The sequence below is a fragment of the Phocoena phocoena genome, chromosome 8 (genome assembly GCF_963924675.1).
Source record: "Phocoena phocoena chromosome 8, mPhoPho1.1, whole genome shotgun sequence".
Classification (NCBI taxonomy): Eukaryota; Metazoa; Chordata; class Mammalia; order Artiodactyla; family Phocoenidae; genus Phocoena; species Phocoena phocoena.
This window is the reverse complement of record NC_089226.1, coordinates 67,770,979-67,797,026: the sequence shown is the minus strand read 5'-3', so window position 1 is coordinate 67,797,026 and position 26,048 is coordinate 67,770,979. Positions and strand designations below refer to the sequence as shown.

General features: G+C 47.6%; 1 protein-coding gene across 10 annotated transcripts in view; it reads right to left on the bottom strand.

Annotated features, from left to right (window-relative positions):
* Positions 1–26,048, bottom strand: part of BMAL1 (basic helix-loop-helix ARNT like 1) — a 104,017-nt gene that overhangs the window by 8,591 nt on the left and 69,378 nt on the right. For 2 of the 10 annotated variants that reach the window (XM_065881806.1, XM_065881808.1), the window contains exons 1-12: positions 22,615–22,754; positions 20,321–20,359; positions 19,985–20,026; positions 18,470–18,627; positions 16,639–16,718; positions 11,753–11,845; positions 10,510–10,627; positions 7,842–7,991; positions 5,136–5,379; positions 3,744–3,850; positions 2,197–2,347; positions 1,336–1,424 (exon numbers count right to left, since the gene is read on the bottom strand). In XM_065881806.1, the coding sequence (XP_065737878.1) occupies positions 1,336–1,424; positions 2,197–2,347; positions 3,744–3,850; positions 5,136–5,379; positions 7,842–7,991; positions 10,510–10,627; positions 11,753–11,845; positions 16,639–16,718; positions 18,470–18,627; positions 19,985–20,026; positions 20,321–20,359; positions 22,615–22,754 (1,411 nt within the window). Of the gene's footprint in view, positions 1–1,335; positions 1,425–2,196; positions 2,348–3,743; positions 3,851–5,135; positions 5,383–7,841; positions 7,992–10,509; positions 10,628–11,752; positions 11,846–16,638; positions 16,719–18,469; positions 18,628–19,984; positions 20,027–20,320; positions 20,360–21,765; positions 21,855–22,048; positions 22,070–22,614; positions 22,761–23,796; positions 23,921–26,048 lie in introns of those variants that run through there. The other 8 variants (XM_065881807.1, XM_065881803.1, XM_065881804.1 and 5 more) reach the window with 8 other exon arrangements.

Genomic DNA, 26,048 nt, shown 5'->3' with positions numbered 1-26,048 from the left:
TTAAAGCTTCTGATTCCTCATGCACTCAACATATGCTGGCCGAAACCCACGGGCTGCACACCAGAGTCACAGAGATAAGTCGGCATCCCTGCCCTCAAGGAGCTCCCAGTCTAATGGGGAGACACACAAACAGTGGCTGGAACAAACTGCGATAAGTTTTATAGGTCAGCAAGAAGCACCCAACTCATGCAGGGCCAGGTGCAACCTCCTGGAAGAAATGAACTCTGAGCTCAGTCTTGAGAGAGGAGCATAAAGTAGGTTGGCAGAGAGGTAAGGAGGGGAAAGCATTCCAGGCACAGCAACCAGTGTATGCAAGAGCACTGAGGCAGGACACAACTTGGGAGACTACGCCAAGAAACTCATTACAAATGAGGATGGAGGAGTGACAGATGAAACTGAGAGGCAGGTACCAGTCAGATCATGAAGGGCCTTGGATGCCACACTAACAGATTTGAACAGTATCCACAGGGGACAAGGAGCACCGAAGTGCCTGGCACAGAAAAACACAAGTTCACCGTGTGGAGAATGAACCGCAGTGGAGGACGCGGGCGCAGAGGAGGGCAGGGCGACTAGAGTTGGGCAGTTATCTGCAGGAAGCCAAGCAACAGATGGGGAGGGTGAGGTAGCAACAGTGGGGTTGGAGAGGTTTAAAGAGAAGGGACAGGAGTGTGTGTTTTGATATAATGGGAGAGGTAGGAGTCACGGTTTCTGGCTTAACCGACCAGACTGTGGGTGAGGGTGTGTGCAGAGAACGGATTTGGATGTGCTGAGTTATAGGTGCCTGAGGGACTCCAGGTGGCTTCGCCCAGGAGGCCGCTGGAAAGGCAGATCTGGAGCTCAGGAATGAAACCGGATGTAGGATTCATCGATGCAGAGGCAGGGGCTGAAGCCATGCAAGAAGAGGCCTGAGGAAGCAGGAGTCAGGTGTGGAGAGCAGCGGCCAAGGCCGAGCCAGGGGAGGGCCCCGCCGGGTACAGCACACCCCGGTGCTGACAGACACCCTCCTCCCACCACGGGATCCCGGTGGCCATCCCCGAGAGCACTTCACATCGCAGCCACTGGGAAGCCAGGGGGAGGAGAGCACAGGCAGCAGGAGCTGCCCTGTCAAGGCTTCCGGGGTCCAGGCAGCCTCAGCAAAGGTACAGACAAGTTCCCGGCATTCCAGGCTCAACAGAGAAAGTAAGATGACAGCGTCCTCAGTGATCACCCCCGCGAGGCCTCCCTTGTTCCACAGAAGATGGTGGCCGGGGACCCCAAATACCGAGGGCTCGGGGATGGGGGCCACAAGCAGCTTCTCAGGGGCAAAGCCCAGACGTCCCGGTGGCACATAGTTACCTTCTCCAGAGGGCAGCGTGCTGTCCATGCTGCGGGGGGATGCTGTGGGCTGAGGGAAGCTTGGGTCCCCGCCTTCCAGGACGTTGGCTCTGTGAACATCCCAGCAACAAGGAAACGTGAGTCAGGCCTGCTCAGAACTGTGCACCTTTCACCTTGGCCAAGGTGTGCGGTGTCCACTCTGGACCTGGACAGGCCACGAAATGAAGTGTCTGAGCGGCTCACAGGTCTCCTCACTGAGGACACGATGGACAGCACCCCGGCCTCTGGCCTCCCTGTGCAGGTGGGGTGCAGTCCAGCGGAGGTGGCGACTGAAGCAGCCACTGCCGGCCCCAGCCCCTTGATCGGCTCCGCCTACAGGTGGGGGGCTTGGACCTCATGGGGAAGGAGATGCGGGGAGCAGGCCAAAGAGGAGGGCCTTCCCTTCCCTGCTCACCCAGCAGGTGGCAGCCTTTGAGGGGGCATTCCAGGGGCTCAGGTCGCCAGCCTGGGGGCGCAGATCCTCGCCCCTCCTCAGCCAAAGCCAGTATGGGCTGGTGAGCCTCTCAAGGATTACCAAGCCTTCCCTCCATAGTGATACCAGTGGATGCCAGGCCTGCGGAACGCAAAGGCTTTACCGGGTAGCAAACGCTGCTGTCTCCAGCAGCAGTTCCACCAGCCGGGGCCTCAGAGGTATGAGTACTGAAGCTCATCCCTCGTTAACCACCTTTTGGCTTCCGCCAGTCCCGAGGCTTCACAGGATATCAGCAAGACGGCAGTAAAGGATGCAATACTGGCTGTCACCTGTACCCCCTTTCCCAGGTAAGGGGCCCGAGGCATTTCCCTGTGAAGCAAGGGAGCTTCTGATATACGAAAAACACTTACAGAACAACGGTGTTGGTGGAGACGATGTACTCTACTTCCTTGGTCCAAGGGTTCATGAAACTGAACCACCGGCTCCGCAGCGTGATGAAAGAACCATCTTTGATTTTAAACTTATAGCAATTAGTTGTAATCTTTTCTCTTGTCTGTAAAACTGAAAATACAAAGAGACCACGAACATCATTGTTTCCTCAGACAAATGCACTAAACTAACCAAATCCTAAGTGCGCTCAGGCTCCAAGGCCGTCCCTCTTTAATAAGCCACGGGAGCTGGCACTTCAGAGAACAGGCTGTTCCTGAGGGTCTGAATCTGAGCCTTCCAATTCGGTTGTGAACCTGCCACTGTTCTTCAGAGTGTATGAAATGAAGGCTCTGGGAATAACTGACTGCATTCTAGACATCTAACTGGAATCAGCCATGAAGTCAACACCACACAACGAGAAGGCACTGTCCAAAGGGCCCATGTTATTTCCCCATCACAGAGCCTGAAGGCAGTACAGCATTTTTAGGACATTTGGATTCAGAGAGGTCACTCACCTACGGAAACCTCATTCTTTCATGTAACAAACATGTAATGAGCATCTTTCATGTGCCAGGCACTGGAGGTAAAAGAGGAGACAGGATGTGACTCCTGCCCTCAGGAGAGGCAGAGGAGATCAGTCTTGAGGGATGAATACAAGTCTGCCAAGGGGAGAAAGGGAAGAACCCAGCACTGCCCGAGGAGTGGCAGGGCCTGGTAGGGCAGGGAATGGAGAGATGGTCAGTGTGGCTGGAGCACAGGCCTCTGCAGGCGGAGATGGGGGCAGGGGTAAAGCTGGGGAGGTGGGTCAGGGCCAGAAGGTGGAGGGTCTTTTGAATGCCTGTCAAGGGTGATTGGGCTTGAGTCTAAAGGCAGGAGGTTTTAAGCATGGATGTGACATTACCAGGCTCGATCTATCAGAGCATAAATGGGATAGTGACGGAAGATGGACTGCGGACAGAAGCGAGTGGGGAGGCCTGTTAGGAGTCCATCACAATTATCAGGTGGGTACAAGGGCTGAACCAGGGTCTTGGCAGTGGAGGTGGCAGAAAGGGGCCTCTTTGGAAATGCATGTCTGAGGTGAGTGAACAGTTCTGATGGAGGAAAAAGTAAAGGAGGGAGTCGATGTTGGTTTCCATCTCAGGAGGCTACATATCAGGCCATGCCATTAATCAAGAGGGAAATGTAGGAGGCGATGCAGGGTTTTGCGGAAAAGAATTAGATCCGTTTGGGCCATACGAAACCTTTATAGGGTCCAGATAAATCCTCTGAACAAGAGATGCCTTCCGGAAATTGCCCTCGCCCAAGTATAGAAATCTGCTAGGCAGTGGGGTAGGGGGTTATCCGTAAGGGGCTAGATGGGGCTGGGCGAAGCAGTAGCCTCCTCTCCTCAAAGATGTCTTGGCCTGAAGACTCCTGGGCTGGTTGACTCCCACGTCACAGAGGCAGATTTCTCGGTGAGGTTACGTGGACTAGTCTAGAAGCAGGGGGGGCACTTTAAACTTAAGACCTGTTGTACAACCCAGCTTACCTTGCCTATGACATTCTGCGAGATGTCCTATGTCATCTTGGTGAAAATATTCATAACATGAGGTGCCTAGAAGTTCTTGTGGTAAATATGCCAAAATAGCTGTTGCCCTAAAAGGGAATTTTTTTAAAAAAAAAAGAAAAAGCCATTCAGACGATTAACAGCATCTCTGCACCGGCTGAATCCCGCTACAGCCAGTGAAAACAAGGTCAAAGCCGGTGGGTTCAGAGGGCTTACTACATGGGTTTTGCTTTTTTCTCATGAAAACTGACTTTAATCAGGGCTATAAAAACAGAGGGAAAGAAAGCAAAGAATCCTTTCAAAGGGGCTGTTAGCACAAGATATCAAATTTTAGGAGGTTTAAAAGTAGTAACTGTATTAGATTAAAATGTGGTAGAACTCTAAACTCCAGGGCAAAGCTTCTCCAATTTACCGGCTGCTTTTTACCAGGACGACCAAACACCAGAAGCTCCAGCAGCGGGGCCCACAAGGACCTTGAGAGGTGGCCGCCTCCTTTTCCAGTATTTAGTGACTATATCTAATAGCCAGAAAAATTACTACCCTGTGAATACTCTTAAGGAGGCAGCAGAGAACAGTGGAAATTTGGGGACATCTGGGTTCTTAGCCCAGGTCTACTGCCGATGGGTTGTGAATTCTGGAGAAGGCCAGGCTTCAGGCTGAGCCTCAGTTCAACCACCATAAAAAATGAGACTGGACTAGATCAGTGTTGTCCAGAAGAACTTTCTGAGAAGACAGAAATGTTCTACCTATGTGGGAATAGAATCTAAAAAAGAGTGGATATATGTATATGTACAACTGACTCACTTTGCTGTACAGCAGAAACTAACACAACATTGTAAGTCAACTATACTCCAATGAAAATTAATTAAAAAAAAAGAAATGTTCTGCATGGATACCATTAGACACATGTGTCTGCTAAGTACTTGAAATGTAGCTAGTGAACCTGAGGAATTGAATTTTTAACTTACTTTAAATTGATTAAATTTGGGGTTACTACAGCAGATGACCGACTGTACTGACAGCTCAGGACCAGACAATCTTTTCCGAGTCCCACATGCCAGAATTTCAATCACAGCAATTAATGGTCCTGGAACCTTCCATGGATTCAGATAGCATGCTATGCCTACTATTTCTCTTTCAGCCATGGACATCAAACCACCCCACTTCACTGTCTCTACATGCCAAAGAATGACATGGAGAAAAATCTCTGTACTTATGATGATAACCCACTGGGTCTCATTTTTCATCACATACACCCATCATTTCCTTCTCTCTATCCCTAAGAAAGACAGCCGATGGCCCAGTCTTCTCTGCTTTACGCAGGGTTGAAAACCCTCTACCATCATTGTTCAAGCGTAACGCACAGACTCTTACCTCTGGTCTACGAAAACAAACTTCCCATCTATTGCATGCCGAGAGACATATTCCATAGATTTCACCCTGATTTCCCCGTTCGCCGGTTGTGGAACCATGTGAGAGTGCAGTCGTCCGATGGCGACAAGGCAGCTGAGATTGCACCCCTCGTTGTCTGGTTCGCTGTCTTCGTCCAGCCCCATCTTTGTGGGCGGCCAACTTTTCAGATAGCCTGTGCTGTGGATCGTGCAGAAGCTTTTTCGATCTGCTAGAAAGCAAAGTCCACGGTCAATGTCAGTGTGGCTTTGGGGCCTGGGGGCACAGGCAGCCTAGTCGGGGGATGTAGGTAGGGAATCAAAATATAAAAACCAAAGCCTTACTGTCCAGAAGTTAGCATCTAGTGAGAGAGAAGACAGAAAAAACAGGTATCATCCAGTGTCATATACGCCTTGTAGAGCTGGTTACAGCAAAAGGGCATCACATGCACCAAGGAAGCAGTAGCTAAATCTCCCTGGGGAGAAGGCCGCCCCGAAGAACTATGAAGGAGGTGGATCAAGAAGGATGAGCACTGGGTAAGGGACCAGAATCTGTAAAGGTTTGAGAACATACAAAGGCACAGAGAGGTATCCTGTACAGGAAACAGCAAAGAGCTCCGTGTGGCTGAAGGGAAAAGGGAGGCGTTGGGGGTAGAGTTGGAAGGGCAGGTTGGGAGCATATCGTCGGAGCCTTGGATTATTTGCTCACCAATGTGTTAACCTTTTTCAGGTAGGAAATGGAGAGCTTCCGAAGGTGTTTAAGTGGGGAAACAGCAAAATCACATCGTGATCTGGATGTTCTAGGAGCAGAGTGTTAGGTGAACTGGAAGACATGCACGAGGTGCTGAGGACTGTACCATGGCAGTGCCGTGAAGATGAGGCAGGGCAGGACACAGGAGAAATTTCTGAGCTTGAACTGCTGGGATTTGGTATGAGTATCAAAATATTTGGTATGAAAAAAGAAAATAAAGATGACTCCAACTTTTTCAGATTGGGTGGTTAGCTGGTATTATACAATTTATTGACTCAGGGCAGAGAATACAGAGTAAGTTTTAGAGGAGGGGGGAGAAAAGATTTCAATTTGGGACACATTAAGTGTGGAGCACCTGTGGATTCCAACAGTAACACATCCTTATGGAATAGTTTACCAAGCATCAGGTCTGTGCTAGTTACTGGGAAACAGTGGAAAACAAATCAGACCTGCCTTTGTGGAAATCACAGTCTAATGGGGGAGAGAGATTTTAAACAAATAACTACATAACTGCAACTGTAAGCAAGTGTCAGAAAGAAACCCTACAGGGTGCTACAAGCAGACATAAGGCAGCCTGAGGGAGGGAGGGAGTGACAGACACTGAGGTCCACTCTAAAGGACGAGCTCGAGTGAGTCAGGGAGGGGAGCTGGTGGCGAGAGAGGGGCATTCCCGTCAGAGGGGACAGAGCATACGGAGACTGGGTAGAAAGGGTTTGGAGGCATCAAAAGGAGGTCAGCAAGTCTCAAACGTATGGAGTAGTGTCAGGGGCGGGGGTTTGCAAAGTCACATGAAGGATTTTAAACTTTTCTTCAAGAGCAGCGGGAACCACTGATGGGTTTAAAACAGGGGGCTGATATGAAGATTTGCTTTTTTTCTTCTTCTATTTTTTGGCCACGCCACGTGGCATGCGGGAGTTCCCCAACTAGGGATCGAACCTGCACCCCCTGCAATGGAAGCGTGGCGTCTTAACCACTGGACAGCCAGAGAAGTCCCAAGATCTGCTTTTAGGAAGGTCACTGTGGCCACGTGAGGGGCTGGAAAGCGTGAGGAGCCTGCTTCACCAGGCCTGTGAGACCCAGGGTAGCCTCCATCTAGCGATAGTGACAGTAAACATGGAGGTGGATAAACATACTTCAGATAACTTCTGCAGGGGCAATTCATGGCAGCAAGACATTATAACTGACTAGGTCAGGAGGGAGGGAAAGGGGGTGAGGGTGCCCCCCAGGCTTCTAGCACGCACAGCTAGATGGACAGTAGTGCCATTTACCTTCGAGGGGAAGCTCAGGTGGTTACTTCTACATATATCACGTTTGAGATGCCCTTGAGATGTCCAAGCAGGTAGATTAAATAAGCAGTTAATTTACAAATCTGGAGTTCAAAAGAGAAGTGCAGGCTAGACATATGAACTTGGAAGTTAGTGGCATATAAATGTCATTGAAAGCTAAGGGGGCGGATGACATTACCTATGGATGAGTATATACCTACTCTTAAGAGAAGAAGGCTGGGGACAGAAGAGGAGGAAGCAACAAAAGGAACCCGGAAGAAAGCCCGGAGTGGGAGAGGACAGGAAGAAAAACACTTCACAATGGAAGAAAAATGAGAAGTGTCCACTGCACTTAGCCACCTGCAGGCACTGGTGAACTTAGAATAATTCTGGTGGGCTCGTGGGTGCTGGGGAGGGAGGGGGCTGTGACTTAGAGAGTATTCTTTCCCAACCACAGGAAAACCAAAACAGGACTTAAACAGAGGGAGCCTTCCCACAAACCTGTGTCATCGTGACACCATCAGGGCCTTCCAGCTCCCCGCCCTGCTCCCCAACTGCCCCCATTGAAGGGGGGCTAGTGAGGTCCTGGCTGCAATCCTGGGACCCGCTGCTCTGAGCCCACCCCCTGCTGAGCGCTCCACCTGTGATAGGGTTTAAAGAACTGTTAAGTGGTTACCTTTTTTCTTTGAGCAGGTGGAGGGGAAATCCTTGTCTTCAACCTTTACGGAAGGCCTGTTACACTTCATCCTACAGAAGAAAGAACGCCGTGCTCCAGAACATAATCGAGATGGCCCAGGGGTTATATCTGTTTTAACTGGAAGTCCAGCTGCAAATCAATACACAAAATGTGATAAACTGAGGGTAGTGTTGTCTGTCAGGAGGGGGAGTGTGCCCTTGAAGAAAGTCTTTTCTTTCCTGCCTCGCTGTTCTGTAACAATGACGTGACAATAACCGCTCTCCTCAGTCTAGGCCTTAACAGATGCTGTACGGACAGGGGCACTGTCAACCCGGAATGCTTACAGGTCACAAAGAACGCAGCGACTGATGAATGGACTAGGTGCTCCAGGGAATAAAGAAATACACACAGGGTTCCTGTCCAGCAGGAGTGGACGGCTGAGAAGGGGATATGGAAGTTCACCGGGAAAAGACTAACGAGAGCACAACGTGACGTATGAGTGATCAGTGCCAAGTAAATGGCAGAAACAATCGGTGTTTCCCAGAGGCAGAAGCAGGTGGGCTGGGACTTGGAGGATGGGCAAGACCTGGATACTGGAATGGAAAGGAGGCAGCAGGACTGCCTTAGGTTCTCAACCCTGGCTGGATGCCAGAACTGCTGGATGCTTCATCAACCTGCAGGTTCTGGGACCCCATTCTAGACCTGTGCTTCCCAGTGTGGTAGCCACTGGCTACAACGCAGCTATTGAGAAGCTGAAATTGGAGGTGTGCTGTACGTGTGAATAAAAATAGGATTTCAAAGACTTAGTACCAAAAAAAAATGTAAAAGACCTCATTTTGGATTTAGTGTTAAATAAAATACAGTATTAAAGATAATTCCGCATTTATTTTCACTTTTTTAAACGTAGCTACCAGAAAATTTTAAATCATATAAATTTCACATATAAACTGGCTCGTATCTGTGGTCTGAATTATGGTTCCGGACCAACTGAATTAGAGTCTCTGGAGAAAAAGCATGACTGTGAGTGATCCTGACAGAAACATGGGCTACTTGCCGGTGCAGAAGCCGGGGCTGCAGATCACGTCTGGAGGGAACAAGTACCCACTGCCCACCGCGGGAGCAGCCATCACAGGAATGGCTACTGCCGGGGGCTCCTCCTGGGTCTCCCTGTTCTCACCTACCTCCCGCACTGCTGCCTCAGTGATCCTCCCCGAATGCCAATCCGAGCCCGCCCCGCCTGGTTCACAGCCCTCCACTGTGTCCCCACAGATGAAAAGGTCTTCGTGGTCCAGCCCTCTCCCTCCCCTGCATGTTCTGTTCCAGCAGCACCGGCAGCCCACAGCACCCCACGTCTGCACCAGTCCACAAATCATTTCCTCTGCTCCTTTCCTCCCTTCATCATTTGGCAAACATTAATTCATCTTTTCAAACCCACCTGGAGCTGTCACCTGCTCCGTGATGCCTGTACCCACGCCCACGTGAGAATTAATCATTGCTCTCTATGCCTGGTACTACATCTATGGCTGCACCTATTATGAATGGCGCTGTCTCCTTGTCTCCCTGACTACATGGTAAGAGCTTTAGAGGCAAGGACCGAACAGCATTCATCTTTCTCTTCTGAGGTCACTAAAAAAATTGCAGGACCATACTATAAAGGGCAACAGGTACCAGGGACTGCATTGTACTTACAGGAAGAAGAGGAGTGCCTTAGTGAAAAGGATGATTTAAAGGAGATTCCTCTGGTGGTTATTTCCTTCCAGAGATTACAATGGAGAGCTTGGAAGCAAGAAACTGGTTAGGCTACGATGGCACTGGGCCAAGGTGAATATACCACGTTGTGCTTACTCTGTGCTGGAAACTATGTACTCCGTTATTAGCATATTAAATCCTCACAACTTGATGAAATAGGTAACATTTTGCAGATAAGGAAGCGGAGGCACAGAGAGGTTAAGTAACTTGCTCAAGGTCACACAGCTAGTAAATGGTGGAGCCAAGATGCGAGCCCTGCATTTGACTCAGAGTCCAGTGCTCTTAACTGCTGGAGTGCACAGCACCCCCACGGGGCTGAAGGAGAAGAGAGCTTCTGTGGCCTCACACAGGAGGCAGGGAGCGGGTGCAGGAGCAGGAAGCTGGGGGAGAACGTGAGTGGTGGCTCCACTGCTGCAAGAAGGAAGCAGGGAGGCGGGCGGAAGGGCGGGGCAGGGCATCTAATGAAGAACCACTTTGGTCAAAGAAGCGTCATATTTACACTTGAAGTTTTCTTACTTTCATCTTATGAGGCTGCATGAGTGCAACTCAGATAAATAGAGGTGATTTTTTCAGGGGGAACAAATCAAACTGATGTGAACCCTTTTAACGCAGGAACATAACAACTTGGAATTTCTAGATTCTGAAAAAAAAATGACTAAAAATCAGAAAGAATCAAATGAAAGTAGCTGTTTTTCCTCTCACGAGTTTAGACATTGAATTTTTTTCTTCTTTATGTAAAATGAGAGAAACAAACACAAAGTAACATAAATAATCCCACTGAGCCAAAGACAGCACCTGGGACCCAGATAAAGGGCAGAGAGGTAGGAACCCAGAGGCTGAGGTCCGCACACACTGCTCAGCCCGGCGCTCAGCCGTCTGGGCAGGCAGCTGAGGAAGCAGCGGCGGATCCCAAACTCACTTTTTGCATCTATGAGCCGCTCCCGGGGTGCAGTGTCAGAGGAGGAGAGCTGCTCCTTGACTTTGGCGATATCTTTAGGATGCAGGTAGTCAAATAAACTCTGACCAATCAGATCATTCTGTGGGAACGTATCATCAAAAAGGACAAGTCAACGGCACGTGGAACATACATTAACCAACAAGGGCTTGGCCTTTACTCTGCATTTTTAAGTACGAGAATTTCAAGTATTTCATGTGTTAACATGTACACACGTCCAGTCACTTTGCCTAGATACAGACACAATGAATGAGGCACTGGGAGTGTGGTTTTGATAAGACACGAAGGCAAAAGGGCTCAACCACATACATAAATAGTTCATGCGCCTCTAAGGCAAGTCTTTCAGTATGTATTCCTTTTCATTTATTTCTGAGGCCCACAGATTCCCTTCTAAGACCTCAGAGGGAGGAAGGCAGGGCGTGGGCTCTCTTAGCTCCATTAAACCTCTGTTCTTAAACAAGTTGTGTCATACTATTTGCCTCACTAGCCTAATTGTTAGCAGAGATAAAAATAACTTCTTCCATAGCTTTGCTCTAAGACTAAAAAGAGCAAAACACCTTGGAAACACTAAATTTACATTAATTCTAATTTATATAAATGTTATTTTGATTCTGCAATTCTTCTGCTTTACTAAGTTTCCATGCAAATACCAGCATGTGAATGAGTGAATGAATGAAAAAAACGAGTAAAAACTCTAGGGACAAAATAGGTGAAAAGCTCTGTTCTAGAAGCATTTATAAATGGTTATCTTATATGATCCTACAAACGGTCATAGATTGTATGGATTATTACAATCATTTTTTAGAGGACGCTGAGGTTCAATAGAGCTAATAAGTGACACATCACTGTTAACACAGTATGGGTGGATTCCCATTTTTCTTATTCCCTGGTATTGTGTTGTCTGCCTACCTGTCTTCCTTGTCAGACAGCCCCTTGCCCCCCCACCCCTACACTGTGGGCTATTTATCTTGCAGCAGTGAGAAAGCTACGATGCTGATAAGGTCGAACTTCCCAGTGGGGGAAGCACATTAAAGGAAGTTTTCTAAGTTTATATTCATTTCTATGTAAAGAGTCTTCTGGAAGAAGGATGGGGTGGGGGAATATATGAGCACTTCTCACGTCACTTGTCCACCCCAATTATTCTGAGAAGTGGGGTGACCTTTTTGGCTGCTGCGAGGCCGCCCAGCACCAGCAGCAGGAGCAGTACCTGGCTGTAGTTGAGGATCTTGAAGACAGACTCTGACACAAAGAGGATCTTCCCTCGGTCACATCCTACGACAAACAAAAATCCATCTGCTGCCTAATCAGGAGAGACGGAGAATCAATTTATCACTTTAGGAAACAGGACTTATAGTCGCTCTGATAGCATCCGAAGCACAGGGCTGCAGTCATTGACAGTTTCACAGGTAGCCTGAGAACAGGATGTTCCGAACAAATGCCTTCCGAGATAGTAAGATTCTCTCCAAGGCAGATATACACACATGTATTATCTAACGATTACAGGGGAAAGTGCCATTACAGTAAGTTCTGTTTCAAAGCAGAACTCAGCTTAAGAATTTTCCTTTGATTGCATGAAGGTCCAGAGAAATACATTTCATTGCTCTAAGTATAACAATGCTGTAATATCATAGAATCTGAGAGCGGAAGGAAACTTTAGGATCAGTACCCCCTGGTCCAATATCGCAGCCTCCATCTGTCCTCAACTCAAACACCTCCATTTCCAGGGAGCTCTCGGGAACAGTGGTTCTCAACATTTGAAGTGGGGTTTGCTTTTGGTTTTTTATGCTGACGGTCTGGAACGGGGCTAGATCACTGGTATGATTATTACCCCCTCCCCATCCCACCCTTACCCCCACCCCAAAGTGATTCTAACGTACACAGGCTCGAGAAGTACTGCTCTCAAGTATTATCGCTTGACCCAGGGCTAGGCTGTTTGTATTCTAAATTATACAAAAAAAGAAAAGCAAAAATTTCCCGACTCTCTTTTCACCTCTTCTTCACTTTAAATACAGGTAAAAATCCAAAGGGCCAGTAAAGATAGGTGTGGAGACAGGACAGTATTTGTTGGATAGACTGAAGCAGGTAAACACCAAAGCTACGGTACCCGAGAGCTTAGGATGTTTTGTGCATGTGTGACTGAATCCTATCCACGACTTTCCAGGCGGGCAACTACTCAACTCCTGTTGGGGCCTTCCCGGTGCCAGGGAGGGTGCTCCGTTCTCTACCATGCACTTGCTCTACATTCAGCTACCACGGTCTAAATCACAGTGCGTCATTATCTTGCGTTATTTGCTGGGCCGCAGCCTGTCCTTTGGAAGAATCTAGAGAACCCTTTTCCACAAAAGGGCCTTCGGGATGCAGTTTAATTCAAAGAACTAGGAAATGAATTCATGTGCCAGAAGGTAACAGAATGGTACATGCACTTGTGCTGGGATAAAAGAAGTGAGTAAAAGGGGAACAGATTCACTATTGCTATGAGAGGGCTTGGCAGGCTGTCCTGCCAGAAGGAAGCTGGGGATGATCCTTTCCTAAGTTAGGTCTCTGAGCTGGCCCAGGGGCAAGGGATGACGGTGAGGGGGAAGCGACTTCCCAAGCACCATCTGCTGGAAGCCTCATTCTGTCAAAAGAGAGAGTATTAATAACTTCCTCACTTGCCTTGCTGACAATCTTATATCTAACTAGAGAAGAGAGTATTTTGAGGCTTTTCATTAATGAAGCGATGTGGCACAAAAGATGCCTGGGAAGAAGGTGCTCGTGACATCCTGGAAAAAATGCTGGGCAGAGTCAGGCCCAAACTGGTGACACGAGTGCAGTGGGTTTGAACACATGCAGGGGAGGGAGAGGAGGTTCCAGAGGCTGGTGAACACGGTGAGCACAGGGGAGGCACAAAACATTCTGACACTGCTTTACTCGGGCAGATAAACGCCAGCAGGTGAAGAAGCTGGGGCTGAGGGGACAGCCAGAGGGCAGAGGGGTGAGACACGAGCACCACGGGGCCAGGAAGACCAGGGCAGGCTCGCCCTCAGGGAGGACGGTGTTAAGTTAATGAATGACACGGAGCCCAAGCAGCCGCCACGTTTTCAAAACTCGGGACATACAGGATTCAGACACTCTAAATGGATCAGGTTCACTGTTCCTTGACATGCCGGTTATTAAAGATATTTTGAAAGCAGTTAGTAAAGAATGCTATTAGTCAGATTTGCACTGGTAAGGAAAAGTGGAAGTCCAGTTCCTGCTGCCAAACTGTTCAAACATCATCTGAGTGGACACTGCCATCTGTGGAAGCAAATTCCCAAGAACTGGGCACCTGGAAGCGGCAAGGAATCAGACAGTACTTCACAGCCACTGAGATGGGCCAGAGATGTGAGAAAAGTTCCATCAGGGAAGACAAGTCACCACTGACGTTGTCTGAGAGAGAAGAGCAGAAAAGGCAAGCCCAAGATAAAGTATTTAGCTTGGATAGCATTAAAACTCTTACTCCAGACCTTGATAAGTGTGGGCATCTAATAGGAAATCATTCAGAAAAGCAGCAACAAGACAATTATTAAGCACTTGTCATCACAAAAAAAGCTGGTTTTATACATATACACACATATATATTTTTTTCTTTAAAAACACCAAATTTGGACTTCCCTCGTGGTGCAGTGGTTGAGAATCTGCCAATGCAGGGGACACGGGTTCGAGCCCTGGTCTGGGAAGATCCCACATGCCGCGGAGCAACTAGGCCCGTGCGCCACAACTACCGAGCCTGCGCTCTAGAGCCCGTGAGCCACAGCTGCTGAGCCCACGCACCAAACTGCTAAAGCTCCCGTGCCTAGAGCCAACGTTCCACAACAAGAGAAGCCACCACAATGAGAAGCCCGCACACCACAACGAAGAGTAGCCCCCGCTCGCCGCAACTAGAGAAAGCCCACGCCCAGCAACGAAGACCCAACACAGTCAAAAAAATAAAATAAAATTTATAAAAGTACCAAATTATCAGTATGGCAATTAGGACCAGCTACATAATCTGTAGGGCCCAGTACAAAATGAAAATGTAGGGACCCTTGTTCTCAAATACAATTTTCAAGATGGCGACAGCAGAGCATTAAACCAAGTGCCAGGCCCTGTGTGACTGCATAGGTTGCACGCCCGTGAGGCCAGCCCTGGTGGGATCTCTGAAGATGCTGCAGGTATAGTTTACATCTTAACTCCAGCTAGTCCTCCCTGAGAACAAGGACATCTTTATGAAAAGGATGGAGAGGTGAGGGCAGAGTTGGGTCTTCCAAGCATGCCTTGAGAGGTAACTAAATGACCATCGCCAACTTCCTGAAAAGCCTTGGTCCCACCCTACAGTGTTTATCAGTGATTGGATGTTTGTAGGACAGGGCCACGCATAACCAATAAGTACTAAAGTGTTTGCTCAATTAGCTAACGAATGAAAATGGAAGACAGAAGACATACCTATCCAAGCTTCAACTCACATGAAGCTCTGAAGGATCGCTAATGATAAGCTGGAATATGGGACTATCCAATAAATAGATATTTACTGGATGGATAAAAGAGAAGTTCAAAAACACTGCACCTACGCACGATGGAAAAAACCTGGCCTAACAATAATTCACGTACAAGAGAGCCGGGGAGGGCCACTATTACAGCTACCCCGGATGTGGCACTAATAAGATGGCTTCTACTGCAAGGGAGGCTACCAGGCCATCCAACCCCAGGCCAATCAGGCCACAGCTGGAGTTCCATACTGGGTTGTGGCAGCCACTCCTGGAGGGAAATCTAGCAGACGGATGCGGTTCTGTAAAATATGTGTGGCAACCGCTGCTCCCGACCCCCTTCTCTCCTGCCTCTGTCTACGATACTTGTTCTGCAACATGCCTTGCAGCTATGGGGGACCAGGTGACATCTTCTGGATAAGCTGAAGTCCACTACTGTGCTTCCAGGAAGGTGCATCCTTTCTTGGTACAAAAGACAGCTGGCCTGGAGCCTCCCCTGCCCTTTTTCTGGCTGATCCGCTACTGAGAGCTGGCACAGGCCGTCTCACTCCAATGAGGCAACAAGCTACACGCTAGCTCAGCAGGGTTGTGCGAGAGGACAGAAAGAGCCTGGTTCCTGCTGACCTCACTGAACCTCTGTACGAGCCCCTCACAGTCTACCCCAGGACTGGTTATGCTGGAGAAACAAAGCCCTGTTTATTCAACACATCTTCTGTTCCTTGCAGTTAATACAGCATGTCACGAGGGGATGGATAGAGACTATTGGAACGAGCAGGCAGCCCAGGCTTACAGAGGGCCTGAAGCCGGGGTGAGCTGAAAATGGGTAGCGAAGATGCAGAAATGCAGCTGGACTATCCTCTGTGCTGGAGCTTTGCAAACTTCTACTCAGAGAAGTGAGGTCAGCCCTGGCTGCGGCGAGATGGGGCAGGTATCCTTGCCTTAAGTTAGGCTTCTGTTTCTCTTTTCAGTTTGCAGGAGGACACGTTTCTGAATTTGGTGCCTCTCCCCCTTCAATTTCCAAGTGAATCTCGCTCTACCCAGAGCAGATCTGACTCAGCACAGAAGCCAGGTTCCCGCAGTGCCACCTCAGCTGCCTCTCTGCAGAGCCTGGCAGGAGAAAGTGAGCACTGCAGTCACGCAGGTGAAAGCATCGCCTCCTCCACTTATTTTCCTCCTCAGGCCATGGTGTCTTTGGAAGCTTGTTGTTTTGATGGAATTTTGGTATAAAGATTTAGGTGGCTGTTTTTGTGCTAGTGGTTAAGTGATGAGAGAAATTCTCAGTTGCTCTCAGTTTCAGTCCCTTTCTAAAACCTTCCTATTCAGGAAGGGGATTCTTCATTACCTCCTATTCTAACAAAATCTGCTCTTCTTATTTAAAGTCCCAGTAGCATAGACCTTCAATTTTTGCTTGAGCAAGGGTAGAAGAGGAGGGTCTCAGGGAAGAGACGTGAAGCCTGTTCAAACAGTAAGAACAAGGTGGAGACCCCAAAAGAGGAAGTGAGCCTAAGCAAGTTCAGTGTTGAGACATCAAATTCCCACACGCTGGTACTTAACTCTGAAATTTGTAAAAATAAATGTTGTGTAAAACAATCCCATAATTGCAACATACCCTGAGAATAAGGTGTTTCAATTCATCATCTGATAGAAAAGTCGGTTTGTAGTTTGCTTCTGTGTATGGATTGGTGGCACCTTACAGGGGAAAAAAGAGAAAGCGTTGGAACACTGTATTTTCAAATGTCTCATTCCATTCGACTGCCTCAAACCTTCCAGATGAGGCCAGTCCTTACCACCTGGGATCTAAATTTTGTCCTCTTTTTCCTTAACGGAGACAGGGCTAGATCTGACTTTGGACAGGAGCCTCTAATGCCAAAGAGAATTCCACCGAAAAGCAAACACTGCTGCCCACAGGAGACTTAGCAAGCTTGCTTTTGTCACTATAGTGAAAATCAGGAGCTGACACAAGTTAAAAAACTGCTTCTAAGAGAGAAGGCAGCTCTAGAAGCAAACTGGTAGAGACTCCTGGGAGGTTCCCTCCTCCCAAGATCTATATTAAATGGGTTGTCTAGCGGTTGCTCAAATCTCCACTCTAAATGTTCTTGGGAAATCATCCAGACTGCCAGGCCCTGAGTAAACACCCTGTAGAAGGCATTTACTGAGAGCTCCTCTTCATCAGGGTTGAATTAAATGAGCTTGGCAACCCGGAGAAATGCATTTCTTCAGTAAGTGCAACTCGAGCTCCCAGGACTGGAAGGCACAAGACTTATGTTTAAAAGGTTGTCAATCTGGCATCTTTCAGGAGAATAACTTAGAGAAAAATGCCAGCAGGAAATGACTTGAAATCTGCAGAATGGTTAGTAAAAGAGTGAAGAAGTAAAATGAAACGATCCATAACAATTCCAAGTACCACCGGGAAGGAGGGAAACAGAACGTGTCCTGACTTTCATATCAACCAACAAGGCACATGTTACTGACCCACGTCCCTGCTTTTTAGGGTAGCTTGAGCTCTGCCACTCTTTTCCTTCCAATGTAATAGAAATTAGTTATGATTTAATCTCTATCTTCACTAATATGAATTTTAAAATGCCATTCTCCGGGCAAAGGACACAACATTTATATTTTTGAATAATGATCAAAAGTCAGACAAAACCAGCTACTTCTTATTTCCGGTGGCTTTGTAGAAATATAAAAGACGTAATTCTTTTACCACACAGGTCAGAGATCTGAGTGAGTGCCCACTTTCCAATTTCCTCAAATAGTCCAAGACTAGCTGTGGAAAATTCCAGGAACCGCATTCACTAAAGTGCCTGATACAGTTCGGGTTTCTCCCGTGGTGTGGATAAGTCACTTCCACGTCTCTGCCTCTGTTTTCTCACCCTCCCCGCACTCCGAAAAGAAGGAAAACACTGCTTCCCTCATAAAGAGTTGATCTGGTTTGGGAAAATTCCAGGAAGATGAAAATATCATCAGTGTTCATTCCTGACGATAAAACGCAGCAAGTCCCACCAACCAGTGACTCACTCTTCAAAAGGAACCATGATGAATTTTCCTCTTCAAAACTGAAACTGACTTTCCTGTGTCACTAAGGGCACCTACATTTCTGATGTATAGCATTGTATGGGTGGGGCCCAGGCACCACATATGCACAAGCTAGCACTTCAGCAGTGTCCTCTCTGACATGTATGTGCATATACACACGCACAGGACATAGCCTCCACCCTCTGGAGATGTAGGACAGCAAAACTGCATCTTGATACCCACAGAAGCTCAATAATCGTTTCATTTGGCATCAGGTCTATTGCTGAAAATGACAGGCATATTACTCAAAGCTACACATTTGCAAGTAATAAACATTTGTCCCTAAGGAGACTCGGGAACATTCTAGGAAAGGGTGGTAACATTTGTGAGCAAGGGCATAAAGGACAATAAAGCCGGGATCTCACCTCGTAATGTTTTCATGTGCTGAACCGCCATCCTCAGCACAGTAAGTTTGTCTAATTTCCTGGACATCGCATTGCACGTTGGTACCAAAGAAGCCAGTTCATCAATAAAACTGTTCATTTTATCCCGACGCCTCTTTTCAATCTGGCTGTGAGCTTCCCTGAACAACAATATGAAAAATGATTTCTGTAAAATGTAACAGGGCATCAAGGAAACGATGAAAATAAATCGTAGCTCTTTTCAATATTCATCTGTCAAGGCAAATTTAGAATCTGCAGAACGTTTCAAACTAGGCCTTCCTACTGAGGTCACCCAAAAAAGTGGGCTCACTGCCAGGTCAGTATTAGGTTTTTTTTATGCTCACCTCATCCTTAGAATTGAGAAATATTACAAAAACTGTCTTTTCAGAGTAAACTGAGCTGTTAATTTCTCCTCATTTCTTTTCCTCTGAGCCCTGATAAAGTTGGATTTTAAGACGGGGGGTGAAGGAAAGAAGTGAGGTGGAGAATTCAAAGGGCAAAGCATCCGGAACAAACATCTGTGAGGGCGCCATGCTGAGCTGTCTCTGAGGTTTGTGGGGAGCCTGCTGTGTGGCCTGTCGGAGACCGACTGATTGAGACACCAGGTAACTAACGCCGCCGTCCTTGGATCGGCCGTGACCCCACCTAGACGCAGCACTTGCTACATCTGTCCCCAAGAGTTTCCACTGAGGAATGTCACACGCCTTCCTCTCTGGAATTGCTGCCTGCCGTGTCAGCGTGACACTTCCATGGGCACACACTCCCTCCCTGACTGGTTTGCACCTGTCATTCGTGACTGTCCCCCTCAAGAGGTGTGTCAACAGCGGAAACGTAGTTTGCTGCCACTGCCATAGCAACAGAACCATGGGATCTCTCGCCAAAGCTGGTCCATGAGGGAAAAGCCAGAAGTGTCGGGTCAAATTCTGCAGCCCCTGGTTCTGTGTCACGATACAGACTCAAATGGCCCTGGGGCTACTGGCAGGAGAGCTCAGGATCTGCATGGAAAGGAGTCGCAGGCATGGTTGGAAGCAGGAAAGACGGAGTTAGAGAATCTCCTTGAGGGAGCAGGGCACCCCCAGGTCTAGCCTTCAACTGCACCTTGCAGAGCAATAAGGGCACTTTCAGAGGCTTGGGACAGCCCAGGGAACCGAGTCACTGAGCCAGGTCTCCCTGAAGGGCCCTGAGTCAGGAAGGAGTAACCTGCTGAAGACGGAGAAAACCTTTAGCCTTGATTTATCTTCTGCTCCCTCCAAAGCCCCCTTCCGGTTAACTGTGCTTAGACAGCAAAGAGTGAAGGCAGCTCAGCCTGGAGGGATGGAGGGAGGGGCAGAAGGCCACATCAAGCCCGGGCCCCCCATCCCCTTCCTCCTTCCCTAAGGACGTGACAGCGTCGAAGACCGTCTGACAGACAAGGACCAGATATGCAGAGCCTCCGTGGCTACACACCAAGCAACCAAACCAGGACAGTTTATAGACAGAATGAGGGTCCAAGCTCACCTTGCATTTTTGATCCTTCCTTGGTGCTCTGTGTATTCTAACCTGGAAAAAAAAAAAAGAAGAAACACAATGTCCTGGAGATTGACAGCAGAGTTACACATCTGTTTTCTTCCCTGCCTTATCCCTGTCACCTCTACATGACACACAAGAGCTTTGGCTGTTGGCCACACTGGGGGTGGGGGGAGGGAGACAAGTTCAAGCCCATAGGCCCAAGGCCTCCTTGCTTATCCCTAATCAAGGACATGGATGGAACCTGCACCAAGTAATAGAATGTTTAATTATGCAAAGAAAATGGCTCTAAGGATGCTGAAGTTCAAATGACTAGATTCATGGTACCTTCCATGAGGGTCATCTTTGTCTGTGTCCATGCTTTCTCTGAGAAAACAAAAGAGAATGTGATTGTTAAGACATACAAAATAGCTTCTTATCATAATAAAGAAGGCCCTCATTTATCCAGAAACCAAGCAATTAGAAAGCTCAAATAGTCATAGTATTGACTCTTGATGTATAAAAGTAAAACAAACAAAACCAACTTGAACCTACTATAAAACCCAGACCAGACCAAAGTTATATATACCATCTCAATAGAGTTCACGTGTTAATATATTTTTACCGTATTGATTGCTTGAGAAAATTGGGAATACATACAGCATTTATGGAAACTCTTAGGTAACCAGAGTATCCGAGTAACTGGAACACCTCATTCCCCCCATCATTCTGGATAAATGGGGTTCATTCATTTGCAAAAGACATCAAGCATCAAATATACTATATATTTGGTGATGGTGGGTTAGGTGAGGAGGGGAAATCAAAGTACCCACGAAGAAGTACTGAGCAGAGCCCCAAGCCAGCTCTTCAAAGGCACTGCTACCCAATGCTCTGGTTCTCAGCTTGGCGGGAAACCCCAAGCCCTGAGGAACTGGGACAGAGGTTGGCATGGGGTTGGGGGGCCACAGGAGATTCCTGGGGCCACAGCAGGGATCTGCCTTCCTTGCATGGACTCCAGAATCCAGTTTTCACATCACCTTGTGGTTCAGTAGAAAACAGATTGAAATCCTCAGAGGAAGGAGTTCTAAATCCCCTGGGTCAGCTCACACCCTTCTCCAACCCCTAAATCGCTCAGGAGGGCACTGGCCGACATCTGGGCCTCCTCCTTTCTCCTGTAAGAAAGGAGGGATTATGGCCTTCCAAACAATGTCATCTCAAGGGCAAAAACAACTTTCTCAGGAGCACTGAGGCACATCATGGGCATTCTAGAACAGTGGTTCCCAACCAAGAGCCCTCAATTTCCTCACAGGCAGAGACTTTCTCTAGCTAGTCCTGAAGTTCAGAAGAAAATCTACAGGCTACAGGGGAAAACGACAACTCTCTCTTCCCTTTTGTCTAGACTTGTATCCACTCACTGAGGCAGATGACCATCTCAGGTGAAAAGCAGCTCTGCCCTACAGGTATAAGTTTAGTGCATTAAAATGATAAGGTAAAGGATTATGGTCGCTTAATTAATAGGGTCTCCACGAATTACAGAAGACCTGCAAACTGGGGTCCATGCAGGAAACCTGAAAGTTCTGGATGGAGACAAGGTTGGGAACCACAGATCTAGATAGCAGAGGTCTTAGAACATGTCAAGGCCTCCATCAGCACTGGCCCAAGACAAAGGCTCCACAGAAAGCATCTAGTTTCCCTGTTGGGGAGTTACTGCCATGGAAGAACACCCTCTCGGTCCTCACACCCACTCTCCATCCCCTGGGCGTCCACTCTCTTAATCATCTGGGATCACTTACATATTACTCATAGCATCTCCTAGTGGGCATCTGACCTCCAGCCACTGTGCTCCCCAAATTCGACCTGTGAACTTCAGCAGAAAGGACATCTGCTGTAGGGGGATACCTCCTTGGAGATTTTCCCTCATTAAACAGAAGAAAACCTCTCAAATGGACATTTGGGCAAGACTCCACAGTTGCCTCTACAAAACAAAACGTGCCTTTGGATGTTCTATGCTGACTTATTCCCTAGATGTTTGTTCAGCTACAGAAGAGCTGACTGTAAGTGTGAAAACTTACTTACTCAAAAGAAAAGCCATCTAGTCTAAAAAGAAAAGTACTATTTAATATAAGAGGAACACACTAATTGAAATAATGTTTAAGGACAATGTCACTGTTCCTATACTATTTCCAGAGATGACCTCTACTTATTTACTCCACAAATATTAAGTAAGCCATTGATGTCCTCCTAGAGAGAGGCCTTCAGGCAAAGCTCTTTTTGAAACCACTGAGGTTACATCCAGGGACTTGGCCATCTTGCTCAAAAGAGCAAAGGAAAATGAAGAAAGGGGTAAAATGTGGAACCTGGCTTTAAGGCTATTCCTTTTCCCTCAATGTGGAACAATCTGGGGACAGGAGCAGGGAGTAAACACCTCAGCAGTACTGGAAGCTCCCTCCTGCTTGCAATCCAGGGGGAAGATAAAGGGCAAAAGCAACTACTGTGTGGCCCCCTGGAGTTGGATCTTTCATTCCCATCCCTTTTCACAGAGAGGATCCCTTCTTCCAGGAGGGACAGGAGAGGCCCTAGATGTTCATGCCTGTGAGCCGACACCAAGTTTAGCCAGAGGAAGACGAGCCCAAAGGCCTTACTGGTAGTCCGTGGAGCTGCCCTTGCGTTTCCGGTTGCAATCCGTGCCACCGGTGCCCAGGGGGCTGGAGAGGAGGTCGGTGGCACCTGGGGACATGAAGTCGCTGATAGTTGAAGAAATGTCCATTCTCTGTTCGGCCATTGGAGTCTGGAATAGGTACAAGGAGGCACAGAGGCACGTTTATTTCTACGTGCTCTTCTAAGGTGGAGGACGACCAGGGTGGCTCTGTGGAGGGAAAGGGACTTGATTACAGCACCAACATCTCTCTCGCCCAGCCAACCAGAACAGGACCAGGTAGAACTGGAAGGGGCATTGTATTTACTCTAGGAGTTACTATAGGTAATTTAGGCTCACCCACTCGTTTTTCTTGTAGACACAAAGCTCAGAGAAACTGGGTGGCTTCTCCTAGATCCCCATGCCAGGGCATGGAAGAACTAAACCAGAACCCAAGGCTCTAGAAGTTACAGCCCTGTGCTCCTCCCACGGAGGGGACCAAGTGTCCCAGATGTTCTGACAGTCCTAAATTAATCTTCTTCTAATCAAATCTAATCAATGAAATAAATATGATCTACTTGTTATCTTTGTATTTTTTAAAATTTATTATTTTATTTATTTTTGGCTGTGTTGGGTCTTCGTTGCTGTGCGCAGGCTTTTTCTAGTTGTGGTGAGCGGGGGCTACTCTTCGCTGTGGTGCGCGGGCTTCTGAACGCGGTGGCTTCTCTTGTGGAACACGGGCTATAGGCGTGTGGGCTTCAGTAGTTGTGGCACGTGGGCTCAGTAGTTGTAGCGCACGGGCTTAGTTGCTCCGCGGCATCTTCCCAGACCAGGGCTTGAACCCGTGTCTCCTGCATTGGCAGGCGGATTCTTAACCACTGCGCCACCAGGGAAGCCCTGTCTTTGTATTTTTATTACAATTTTTTATCAAAGTTGTAGGAAAGCAGAAAATATCCTTTCTCAGCATGTAAGTCCCACTTGGGAATCAGGAAAAAGTGGTCCCTCTCCATCACTGGCCCAGGCAAAGTCTGTCCTGTCCTCCCAAACTGTCCTTTTGTACTCAGGATTCCACCGCAAGGAAAACCTAGCATAATGAAGTGAAGACACTGCAAACACTTGCAAAACATTTTGAGAATTCATATCTTAAAAGCGCAAAGTGAGTCGGCCCAAAGGAGAGGCTGGCAAGTACCTTGCAAGGGACTCCAACTGCAAACCCAGTTGAAGGTGGCCGTGCAGTGCCTGCTGTCGGGGTCCAGCTCCAAGTGACGTGACTGGGGCTGTCACTCCCACTCTCTGGGCCCGAGTTTCCTCATCTGCAAAGTGAGAGGCAAGGGTGAGCTCTTGTTTTCACTGTCACTATTGTGCCCACACATTAGAGACCTGAGCCCTCCTGGTTAGGCGTGTGCTGTGTTTTCACTCTCACGACCATTGCTGGAGTGAACATCTTTGTGTGCGTAGCTCTGCACATTTGAGCTATTATCTCTAAAAGTCAGACTGACAGGTCTAAAGGGGACACACATTGTATGTTTTGGTAAATACTGAAACACTGTGCTCCAGAAAAGAACCAATAATTTACATCCCCAATAAGAGCTCTTGTCAATCTGAAAGAAAAAAACGAAACCTCACTGTTTTTACTTGTAATTTAAAATTATTATGGATGGTGTCCCTACGTTTATATGGGCATTGCTTGGTTTTCCTTTGTGCCCACTCATGTCCTATTTTCCTACCGTATTGTCTTTAGGATCGATGGGCCTCCTAACTCATGCTCACCTGGGCACCTGAATTGGTGGGAGAAAAGCATGCAACGATCCTTGACTCTTCTGCTCCATTTATTCTCCCACTCTGCTACCATACTTCCTCTTTCCTCCTCAAACCTCCAACATCTCCCCAGTCCTCATGCTTAGCTGATACTTCACTAAGAGGCCAGCGACCACTTCTACCAGCTGCCTAGATGCTGCAGGCTAGGACCCCAGCCCCAAAGCATGCTGACCCCATCCTCTCTTACTAGTCCAGACCATCCGTCCCAATCCTGCATCATCCACTTCCCCCACTCTAAAGCATCACTCCCATTAGGATAAGAACACACTCAAACAACTCTCATCTTGGGGGGGAGAAAAACACAACTTATTTGAACTCCACTCCCTTCCAGTTACTGCCCCAATTCTTTGTTTGCAATTGCTTTCCTCTTCCCTCGCTATAACTCAACTCAAATCAGGCTTTTGTCCCCATCATCCCACTACATTGCTAAATCCAACAGCAAGTTCTCCATTCCCTCCCTACTCGTCCCATCAGCACATCTAATAGAGTTGATCTCTCCCTCCTCCCTGTCTCTCAGCTTCATGGTTCTCCTACTTCAGTGGCCACTCCTCTTTGGTCTCTTCAGCTGGTTCCTCTCGTCTCCTCGCCTCTAGCTGTCCTCGGCCCTCCTCTGTCTATACTCACTCCCTAGGAGATCTGTCTAGTTTCACTGCTTCAAATACTATCCATGCTATGACAACTCCCATATTTACATCTCCAGCCCAGATCTCTCCCCAAATTCCAAACCTGTATAACCAACCATCACCCTGACATCTCCCTTTGAATATACAACAGAAACATGAAACATCCATAACCAATCGCTGGTTCTCCCCAAGCCAAGCCTCTTGGTCATGCCCAGGTCAGTAAGTGGTACTTCAATCCTGCTTGCTGCTCAGGCCCCAAACCTAGAAGGCACCCCTGACTCCTTTCTTTCCTTCACAACCTGCATCCAATCCATCAGCAAATCTTATCAGCTCAAGATTAAAAAAACATCCAAAATTCAACCACTTCTCCCCTTTTTCTTTCATATTTCTGCTCAGATGAAACTTCATCAGTGAAGCTTCCCTGAAGAGCCATATAATATGACCTCCCCACCAACTCTTCCTAACCACCCCAGGCCTGCTTAATTTTTTCCCATCGCCCGTATCAGCATTTGGCCTGCAATAATCTACTTAATTTACTGGCTGTCCTCTCCATTAGACTATAAGCATCAGAAAAGCAGGGACTTTGGTTTACTGCTTGCACCCTTAGTGCCTAGAACACTTTCTAGCACACAGTAAGCACTCAATAAATGCATGTTGAATGAATAAGTTTGTATATGCTCGTTATAGATGTTGTAAATACTTCCCCCCGCTTTTGCCTTTTAACTTTGCTTATGGTATTTATATATGATACTAAAAGTGACATGTTTTAAAAACCCTGTCACCCCAAAATAATAAAAACATTCTCTTCTTTGCTGATGTTTTTATAATTTTTTTAAAAAAAATTAGTTCTTCAATCCACTTGGAAATTATTTTTGGTACATGACCTAAGGTTGGGAACTTCTTATTTCTCTCCAGAGAATAGACAGTTGTCCCAACACCACTCACTAGACCATGTGTCCTGTTACCTGTCACTTGAAATGCCATCTTTATTGATTCATTT